The sequence below is a fragment of the Mustelus asterias genome, chromosome 24 (assembly GCF_964213995.1).
Source record: "Mustelus asterias chromosome 24, sMusAst1.hap1.1, whole genome shotgun sequence".
Taxonomy (NCBI): Eukaryota; Metazoa; Chordata; class Chondrichthyes; order Carcharhiniformes; family Triakidae; genus Mustelus; species Mustelus asterias.
In genome coordinates this window covers 6,853,669-6,864,298 of record NC_135824.1, presented here as the reverse complement: position 1 = coordinate 6,864,298, position 10,630 = coordinate 6,853,669, and the positions used below count along the sequence as shown (strand labels likewise).

Genomic DNA, 10,630 nt, shown 5'->3' with positions numbered 1-10,630 from the left:
ACAGTCACTGTTGATGTCAAACTTCTGTCTCACAGGCCAATGGTTTGCGCCGTGGTGGACCATTCTATATTGAGTATCGCCTGGTATGTCTCAGGTGTCCCACTCCAGCATGGCAGTCTCTGCATTTGTTGCCTCACAGTGCCAGGGGCTCGGCTTCGATTCCGGCTTGGGTGACTGTCTGTGTGGAGTCTGCACGTTCTCCCCGTGTCTGCCTGGAGTTCCTCCAGGAGCTGCAGTTTCCTTCCACAGTCTGAAAGATGTGCTGGTTAGATGCATTGGCCATGCTAAATTCTGCCTCAATGTACCTGAACAGGCGCCGGATTGTGGCAATTAGGGGATTTTCACAGTAACTTCATTACAGTGTTAATGTAAGTCTATTTGTGACAATAATAAATAAAATTATAAACTTTAAACTGTTTGACCTCCCTCCCAAAGCCTATTTCATTCCTTACAGGTCGGTGAATCATATTAGGAATTTTTTTTACATTAAAGGCATAAGGTTTGGGTTGTTGTTTAAGATCTTGCTTATGAGGTCATTCTTTATCAATGAAGCTAACCAGTGACATTTGACAGGCTATTTAACTATGGAATGATGACAGTCACACATGTGCCTCTGTTTTGTAACAACATAGTTTTATTACCATTGTAGTTTGTCTATTCAAATGAAGATTAAGATCTTCACAATGGATGTATAACGTGAATGAAGAAGCCTTGAAGAAAAGTCAGACAAGAAATTTATGCAAAGATTCTTCCTCTAGACAATAAATATGTTGAAGAAACTGTCATATGATTAACAAAATAGTCTCATACTCATATCAAAAGGAAAGGATTTGTCTTTTCTTCAAGGATTGTTATATTTTATTTTTTCCTTCCTCTTCTGAATGTGCTGATTTTATGCTGGGACACTGCTCCTCACAAAACAAGTCTCTGGTCCAGTATGAGCCTAGACAGCAATTCTTGTCACACATTCAATTATATGTGCATTGCAACTGAGACTGCTCCCTAGATACTGTTTAATTTGATACCCCTCATTTTTGTAAACCCTGCTAATCTCTTCAGGTCACAGATCTCCTTGGCATCAGCTCCTCTTGGACCTGCTGCTGAGTGGACCTCCCCTCTGCTTTTTCAGGCCTGTCAGTGAGAAGGAACTTGCTCTTTTCTTGGTGACCTGCTCATCAGCGTGGCCCAAACTTCATTGTTACTGGATCAAAACCCTGGAACTCTCTGCCTGCCATCATTGTGGTAGCAGCATAACCAGGCAGACTGCAACAGTTCAAGGGCAATTGGAAATAGACAATAAATGCTGGCAATGACAATATTGTGAGAACATTTAAAAATAAATCAATAAAGCTACAAATGGGGAACCCATGTCCCACTGTTAATCTGACTTTACTGCTGGCAGACATAATAGGATTATGAAAAGTTGGGATTAACATGAAATATTTCAAACCAAAGGAAAATTTACTGAAAATGAGAAAAAGAATTGTTTACAAGAATTGTTTACAATACAAGAATATTGTGTGCGCAGTCCCCAACATGTATACAACATATCACAAAATATCATAAAATACTCCAAATGCTGAAAATCACAATTAAAACCAGAAAATGCTGGAATTACTCAGACGGTCAGGCAGCATCTGTGAAGAGAGAAACAGTCAGGATTTCATAGAATCCTTAAAGTGCAGAAGGAGGCCATTCGGCCCATTGAGTCTGCACCAATCACAATCCCACCCAGGCCCTATCCCCATAACTCCACTTATTTACCCTGCTAATCCCCTGACACTAGTCAATTTAGCATGGCCAATCCACCTAACCCGCACATCTTTGGACTGTGGGGGGAAACCGGAGCACCTGGAGGAAACCCTTGCAGACACAGGGAAAATGTGCAAACTCCGCACTGACAGTGACCCAAGCCGGGAATTAAACCTGGGTCCCTGGTGCTGTGAGCCAGCAGTGCTGACCTTTGAAACATTAATTCTGTATTCTCTCTCCACAAATGCTTGTCTGACCTGCTGAGTATTTCCAGCATTTTCTATATTTTGTTTACAAAAATAACACACACACAAGGGATGGCTGGTTTGAAGGACTATGGTTGTGATGGAGAGAATTTCACTCTGCATCCAAAACAAGTTTGCAATTCAGCTACCAGATGTGAAAAAGAATTCAACTCTACATCCAGTAAGTGCTGATCTAAAGAAGGGCTAGGATCAATCTAGATGCAATCTAGGATCATATAAATGATATTCTGTACGAAAGGTCATGCTGCACAACGGTAGTGATATGTCTTACAAAGCTGAAGGAATCCAACAAATGACATGATGGTCTTTAAGCTTTTATTTTAAAAATCTGGTGGCTATATTTTATTTACACCTTACAGATAAATAAATACTTTATTTCTCAGTTTTTGTACTAATTCGTAAGTTTCCTACTTTGTGAACTGAAAATCAGTTGCTAGCAGTATGACATTTAGTGAATTGCTCCTTCATCTTCCTGGTAGAGAAAGTAGATGTTGACTGGACCAGAACTGGTGTGAACAATCTCAGTGACTCTGATTAGGAACCATGCACCGATCCCATAAGCTAAACAGGGAATACCTGGAAAGTTTCAGCAAGAGAGGGAAAGAAACAAATGGGTTACTTTGTGCAGCGGGTTTATCAGGGTAAAAGCTGTACTCTTTACAGTAAAGCTCCATTGTGTAACTCTTGTAAAGCCACTGACTCTTACTCAAGCACCAATCTACAGCCTTAAGCTTCAATATCACCAGTTCTCTCCTTGCCAGCCATCCACCTCCATTCAGACAATGCAGTTCATTTCAGAATACCACTGTGCCTCTCCTTACCCTAATCAAAGCACCACACTTACATCATTCTGAGTCCAATGGCTCCATATACTTTTCTGTATCTACTTTGAATGCCTGTCCTTCAAAATGCCTCCATAGGTCCTTACCCCACCTGACCTCATTCAGCTTCTTGTCTCTGCTGGGACCCCTCACTCCTCTGGTATCGTTGTCCTGTTTCATGCTTCTGTTCCCCAATCTCTATGTTTCATCGCTGATGGCCAATCTTTTAGTCATCATGCTCCCTGCTCACCACACCTCTCTCCCTAAACCCACACCACCTTTCTGCTTTCAAGCATCTTCTCTATAACTTTGCTTATCCAAACCCCTAGTTTTCTCTCAGCAGCTATTTTCTGTCTTCTCTGTAAAGTGCCTGGGCATCTTTCAAAGCTGAAGAGCTCAATGCAAATACAAGTCCTTTTTGACTTGATAAATTATTTTCACAGTATTAACTGCCACATTTTGTTTAAATCCTAAAAAGGTCTTACCCAGGTTAATAGCTTTCAGTGCTGTGAAGAACCTGTCCTCTGGTTCCAGGTTACATCTGGGTGCCATGGAGCAGTGATATTTGATGTATGGGAAGCAGCCTGTCCTGAGGATGTGGTAATTGATCCCTTTGACATTCCAGTTAAAATGGGAGAGGCCAAACTGGTCATTTTCCACAGAGCTGTATTTAACAAAGTACGATGTCCAATGGGGGAGCTTTCTCTGAAGTAAATGTTGTGTTAGGACATCAGACGCTTTGGGCTTTACAATATTGGACCCAAAGGAACAAAAGACTATTTTAAGTAGGGCACCATGAATCTTCTTCATTACTATGGCCATGGCTGTAAAACAAAATTCAAAAGTGTTAAAGTTAATTTATTAGTCACAAGTAAAGCTGACATTAACACTGCAATGAAGTTACTGTTAAATTCCCCTAGTCGCCACACTCCGGCGCCTGTTCAGGTCAATGCACCTAACCAGCACGTCTTTCAGTCTGTGGGAGGAAACCAGAGCACCCGGAGGAAACCCACGCAGACACGGGGAGAACATGCAAACTCCAGACAATGACCCAGGCTGGGAATCGAACCAGGGTCCCTGACACTGTGAGGCAGCAGTTCTAACCATTGTGCCACCCCGTGTGTTATCCACAGAGCATTGTTATTGGGAAATACGGACAGTAGCCACTTTTGATTACAAATTCTACAACAGAAAATGCTAGTAAGTAATGCAGACTTGAGATTAAATGCAAAACTGAAGGGTGCAGAAATTCATCTTTCTGCAGAGAATAATCCACATTTAACTACGAGCAGTCGGGTCGTACAAAACTTGAGCATTACTGAAAAAAGAGACATGTTGAAGCCTTTCCCCTTGCACTCATCAGCATGGGGCGGCACAGTGGTTAGCACTGCTGCCTCACAGTGCCAGTTCAATTCCGGCCTTGGGTAACTGTCTGTGTGGAGTTTGCACGTTCTTCCTGTGTCTCCGTGGGTTTCCTCTGGGTTTTTGGTTTCTTCCCACAGTCCAAAGATGTGCAGATTAGGTGGATTAGCCGTAGTAAATGCGCAGGGTTACAGGATTGGACTGGGGGGTTTCTGGATGGGATGCTCTTTTGGGGAGTCAGTGCAGACTTGATGGGCCGGATGGCCTCCTTCTGAAATGTAGAGATTCTATGATACTTTGCAAAAATATTGACATAAGGGAAAAACAACAATTTATACTGTAGCGGAAGAAAGTGATGATTGGTTGGCAAGTAAACCCTGAAAGGTAGAGGTGTTGCCATGGAGATTGCAACAGGTGACTGTTGTGTCTTGGTGAGTGTAAGATGATGTGGAAATGCCAGCGTTGGACTGGGGTGAACACAGTAAGAGTTTTCACAACATCAGGTTAAAGTCCAACAGGTTTATTTGGTAGCAAATACCATTAGCTTTCGGAGCGCTGCTCCTTCGTCAGATGGAGTGGAAATCTGCTCTCAAACAGGGCACAGAGACACAAAAATCAAGTTACAGAATACTGATTAGAATGCGAATCCCTACAGCCAGCCAAATCTTAAAGATACAGACAATGTGGGTGGAGGGAGCATTAAGCACAGGTTGCTAACCTGTGTTCAGTGCTGCTCCTGGTGCTAACACCGGATCGCAACCCTGGTAAATCACTGAAATTGCTAACACGGGTCTGCACATCTTTGGACTGTGGGAAGAAACCAAAAACCCAGAGGAAACCCACGGAGACACAGGAAGAACGTGCAAACTCCACACAGACAGAAATTGCACAGGTTGCTAACTTGACATCACTGGCAAGAACGTTTTTCCAATAAATATGGAATTGCTTATAAGAAATAAGTGATTGTTTTGTATATTCATTTTACTCATGATTCTGCCTGACCGAAAAGGCACCACCAAATCATTCGCTTGTTGTGGTTTGTGGGTCCTAGTTCCAGCTCCAAAGGATTAGAGTAAAGGATCCAGCTTCATGGGCTGAATGCAGAGCTCCCTGTCTGGACAAATGGAGCTCCTGGATTGGATTCCTGAGGAATTAGCGAGTGACCACAATTAGTAATCGTGTTTGGAAAGGGTGTCTAGGTGGAACTTTCCAGGGTCAACATTCAGAATCCATAAGAACAATCACTTGGACAACAGTCTGGAGAGAAATTGGTGGCCAAAGTAAGTCAATAAAGTTGGGGAAATAGTGATATACATAAGCAAAATTAGATACTTGAGTAAATATATTTTATTACGTTTTACTTTTTAAAATAAAGCAGCTGTTTGTTAAAGCCCCACACCAGTGCCTAGGCTGACACTGCAATGCAGTACTGAGGGAGTGTTGCACTGCTGGAGGTGCTGTATTTTGGATGAGATGTTGAACTGAGTCCACAAGTGTCCTCTTGGGGTGGGAACTAAAAGATCTCACAGCACTACCTCAAATAACAGCAAGGTGTTCCCCTGTGTCCCAGCCAATATTGATCCTTCATCCCACATTACCATGAACAATACATTCTGGATCATATTAACTCTCAGCGCAAGATAAAGTTCCTCCTCGTATCACCTCTGGTTCTTTTTCCAAACACCCCACATCAGGATCCTCTGGTTATCAACCTGACAGTAAAATCTGTCTCTCTCTCTCTAGCTATTTAAAAAGAACCCCAGTCTGATTAATCCCCAGTATGGATTAACCCCCCCTGGTATTGTTGGATCCCCGGTTACAGATGAAGCCCTATTGAAAGAGCACTGTTATAGATAAATCCCTGTATTGGTATATGGATCCCTGTAGGTATTGATCGATTTCTATATTGACTGATGGACCCACTGTATTGATAGATTCTCTTATCGATTAATGGACCCATTGTATTAATAGATCCATGTACTGATTAATGGATTCCCAACATGGATTTCTAAAGGGGAAATCATGTTTAACTAACTGACTGGAGTTTTTTGAGGAGGTAACAGAAAGGGTTGATGAGGATTATGCGATGAGGGTTGATGTGGTGTACATGGACTTTCAAAAGGTGTCCAATACAGTGCCACAGAACAGAATTGTGAGAAAAGTTATAGCTCATGGAATAAAACTGGCTGAATAATAGGAGTCATGATGTGGTTGCACTGTTTGAGAGCACATTTCCACTCCATCTGACGAAGGAGCAGTGCTCCGAAAACTTATGGTATTTGCTACCAAATAAACCTGTTGGACTTTAACCTGGTGTTGTGAGACTTCTTACCGTGAATAATAGGAGGCAGAGAGGAACAGTCAATGAATTTCTTTTGTGCTGTAGGAACATTTGTAGTGGTGTTCGCCAGGGGTCGGTATTGGAACCCTTGCTTTTCCTCATATATGTTAATGGTCTAGATCTTGGTGTGCAGAAGACAATTTCAAAGTTTGTGGGTGACACAAAACTTGAAAGTATTGTAAACTGTGAAGAGAATAGTGTAGAATTTCAAAAGGACAGAGACAAGTTGGTGGAGTGGGCAGATAGGTGACAGGTGAACATAAAGAGGCAATATAAAATAAGGGATAAATTCTTAAAGGTTTGCAGGAGCAGAGGGACCTGGGTGTACATGTGCATAGACCATTGAATGTGATAGAACAGGTGCAGATAGCAGTTAATAAAGCACACAGAGCGGAATTTTACCAGTTCACACCTCCCATCGATGGGCGGAGCAAGCCGGTAAAATCGCGCAAGAGCCGAGAAAATCAGGATCGCGATCTTACCAAAACTGGATTTCCGGTGAGGTCAGCCTCTTGCCCATTTCCGGCGAGAGGCTGAAGAAATGATTTAAATATATGTTAATCATCATTACCCAATGTGATTAGCGAACCCAGTGCTTAATCATTTGGGCTCACTGGCCTTTATGGCCTCGCCTGGAGAGGTTCTCCCCGGCGAGGAAAATACCTGGTCCCCATGAACGGGAGACAATCGTGTTGACCTCACCAGTAGAAGTGGAGGCCATTGAGGCCCCCAGGGAGGCTGAAGGCAAGGGGTGGTTCCGCTGCCAACCCACCTTGGCACTGCCAGACTGGCACCTCTGCATTGTCCACTGGGCAGTGCCAGGGGATGGGGCCCATGGGGGCAGGGTCTGTGGGGACAGGCCTGAGGGAGTGTAGCTTATGGGGCTGGGGCCTGGAGGGGACGGGGCCAGGCTGGCCCAATCGGGGAATGAAAGAGTTAATAGTGACACAAGTTTAAAAATCACACAGGCTGAAAAACAAAGGTCTTCTTATAAGAGCCTTCACAGACCGAGATCAAGGATCAATTAGTCTAGCAAAGTACATAAATCAAACATCTGTAACTGGGAAATGGGAGTGATCCACAAATACAGAAACGAGCTGTACTATAAAGTTTTCATGCTGATTGGAGATTATAATGAAGCAATTGTAAAGTGATTGCGACTGGTTTATGCTAATTACTTGTAATCAATTTTGAAAACTTTGATTCTCTTTGCATCTTGGAATACGTCTCTCTTGCCAACTACAGGGATGTGAACTGTAGCTTTCCAGTGTCTTTGCTATAGCTTGCATTAAAACACCTGTTTAAGAACACTCTGTTACTTGTCTGGTTACTCGAAGGGTAAAGTTGTGATCAATTAAAAGGCTGATATCAAAGCCCGCAACAAGGAGGGAGGGGGGCCCACCGCCACTCTGCATCAGATCGGTGGGGGGGGGGGGGCATGATCGGTCTGGGTGGCGGGGGCTACATTTCTGAACTGTGTGGGGCTCACGGTCGGCCGCAAGCCTCTGCAATTGCGGGGGAGTTGGTTGAGGCTGGCAGCAACAGCAGAGGCCTGACAGCTCTCTCTTTCTCTGTCAGGCCTCTGCTGTTGCTATTGTGCATGTGCAGAACCAAAGGTCTGCGCATGCACAATAGTTCCCTCTGCTGCTGGCTAGTGAATTAAGCCTCACCCACTGCTTGTAGCAGCTAGAAATGGTCTAGCCCATTTTCTCATGCACTATGTGTACAAGCGCACCCAAATGGATCTACAACTCTCCCATTTTCATGCTAGCTAGACACTTAGAATCATTCTCGTAAAATTCCACTCACAGTATTCTGGGCTTTTTCAATAGGGACATAGAGTACAACAATAAGATTATGCTGAACTTATACAAGACATCAGTTAGATCTCAACTGGAATATTGTGTACAGTTCTGGGCGCCACACTACAGGAAGGATGTGAATGCATTAGAGAGAGTGCACAAGAGGTTTACAAGAATGGTTCCACGGATCAGAAACTTCAGTTATGAGGATAGAGTGGAGAGATTGGGACTGTTTTCCTTGGAGAGAAGGCTAAGAGGAGACCCGATAGAGATGTTCAAAATCATGAGTGGGTTGGAAAGAGTAGATAGGGAGAAACTGTTCCAGCTTGTAAAAGAATTAAAAATGAGGGGGCAGATATTTACAGTGATTTCCAAAGAAGCAAATGTGATGCGAGAAAAAATCTTTTTCACACAGCGAGTGGGTCAGGGCTGGAATGTACTGCCTGGAAGTGAGGTGGAGGCAGGTTTAATCGTGACATTAAATGATTATTTGAATAGAAACAATGTGCAGGGTTACGGGGAAAAGACAGGGGAATGGCACTAAGTCACGACGCTCGTTTGGAGAGCAGTGCAGACATGATGAGCCAAATGGTCTCCTTCTGTACTGTAATGATGTGATATTGCTGGATTCTTGGTATTAATGTATCCCCCGTATTAATGGATCTCAGCATTGATTAATGGTATTAACAGATCCTTGTATTGACTAACGCATTCCTGTACTAATAGATATATGGTGATTAATCAATCCCCATATGGATCCCTACATTGACTGATGGTTTGGACCTCATAGGTGGACCTCAGTATTGATTAGTGGATTCCTGGTGTTAACAGATCCTCGTATTGACCAATGGGGCCTATATTGATTGATGGGTCCCTGTATTGATGGACCCATAATGTACTGATTAATATATCCATGTATTAATTAATAGATTCCCATGTTAGTGAATCCCAGTATTGATTAGATCCCCATTTTAATGGATCCATGCATTGATTAATAGATCCTAATTATTAATGGATCTCTACATTGATGAACAGATTCCCATGTTTAATGAAACACTGTATTGATTAATGGGTCCTTAATTTATTGATCAACAGGTCCCTGTGTGGATCTGTTTCATATTCATTTACACAATATGGGCGTCACTGCTTATTGATTAATGGATCCCCAGTGTTAATAGATCCCTCTATTGGTTAATGGATTCCTGTTTTTAATAGTAGATCCTGTACCGATGGGTGGATGGATCCCGAGTATAATCTGTGCCCACACTGATCAGTGGATCCCCAGTGTATTGGCTAGTGGATCCCTGTATTGATTGATGGGTTCTGGTGCCATTCCTGTGGATCCTCACCCGATTCCAGCCACATTCCCGCTCTGGATCCCCAGGAGCCGCCGCCAGATTCTTCCCGCCTCCTTCCCCGTTACCATGGCACCTTCAGCCGTCCGCACTCTCATTCCCACCTGCTACAACTGCTCCGCACATCCGTTCCGCCCGGACTTTCTGTTCCTACCCACAGGCAGTCTGCAAACCCAGGAGCAAAGAGCTGATTTTATAGTTTCAAAAAGTTTCTACACACTTTTAACAAGTCAAAAACTTTAAAACCATTGCTGCAGATATGTTTTTCAAGTTTTTATATACTTATTATAAACTCATAAAAATAATTGTAAAATTAATATTTTACTTTCGGCATCCTGTTGGAAGATATTATGTCCAGAGTCATACAAGTTCTATCGTTTTATTATGCAACAACCTGCATTTTTAAATTTTTTTGATGATTTAATGAATGAGGTATTAGTTTGCATCTCCATGCAAGGTTAGGCACAGCATTACATACAAACAGCATTAGAATTAGGAACAAGTGTAGGTCATTCAGCCCTTCGAACCTGTTCTGCCATGCTGTAAGATCATGGCTGAACTGATTGTAATCTCGACCTCAGTCCTGCCCACCCCCATAACCTTTCACCCACCTTGCTTATAGAGAATCTACCTACCCCGCCTTAAAATATTCAAAGACTCGACTTCCTCTGCTATTGGAGGAAGACAATTCAAAAAATTCATGACTCACCAAAAAATATTTCTCCTCATCTCCATCTTAAATGAGTGACCCTTTATTGTCAAACAGTGACCCCAAGTTCTAGATTCTCCCACAAGAGGAAACATAGAATCGTAGAATCCCTTCAGTGCAGAAAGAGGCCATTGGCCTGATGAGCCTGCATCAACAACATTCCCACCCAAGCCCCATCCCCGTAACCCCATGTATTTATCCGGCTAATCTCCCTGACACTAA

At 43.0% G+C, this 10,630-nt stretch overlaps 1 protein-coding gene across 1 annotated transcript; it reads right to left on the bottom strand.

Moving 5' to 3' along the window:
* Nucleotides 1-626: 626 nt before the first annotated feature.
* c24h15orf61 (chromosome 24 C15orf61 homolog) lies at nt 627-9,801 on the bottom strand. Its single transcript, XM_078241005.1, has 3 exons — nt 9,694-9,801; nt 3,325-3,663; nt 627-2,594 (listed from the first exon to the last, which is right to left on the bottom strand). Exons 1-3 carry the CDS (start codon nt 9,707-9,709, stop codon nt 2,467-2,469), a joined length of 483 nt encoding a protein of 160 aa, XP_078097131.1. The 5' UTR covers nt 9,710-9,801; the 3' UTR covers nt 627-2,466.
* Nucleotides 9,802-10,630: the final 829 nt, after the last annotated feature.

Bases quoted from the DNA above. Each gene is read 5' to 3' on its own strand.
- c24h15orf61 (XM_078241005.1), bottom strand. The intron at 2,595-3,324 runs GTAAGACCTTTT...GAAACTTTCCAG, and splicing joins ACTGAAAGCTATTAACCTGG to GTATTCCCTGTTTAGCTTAT.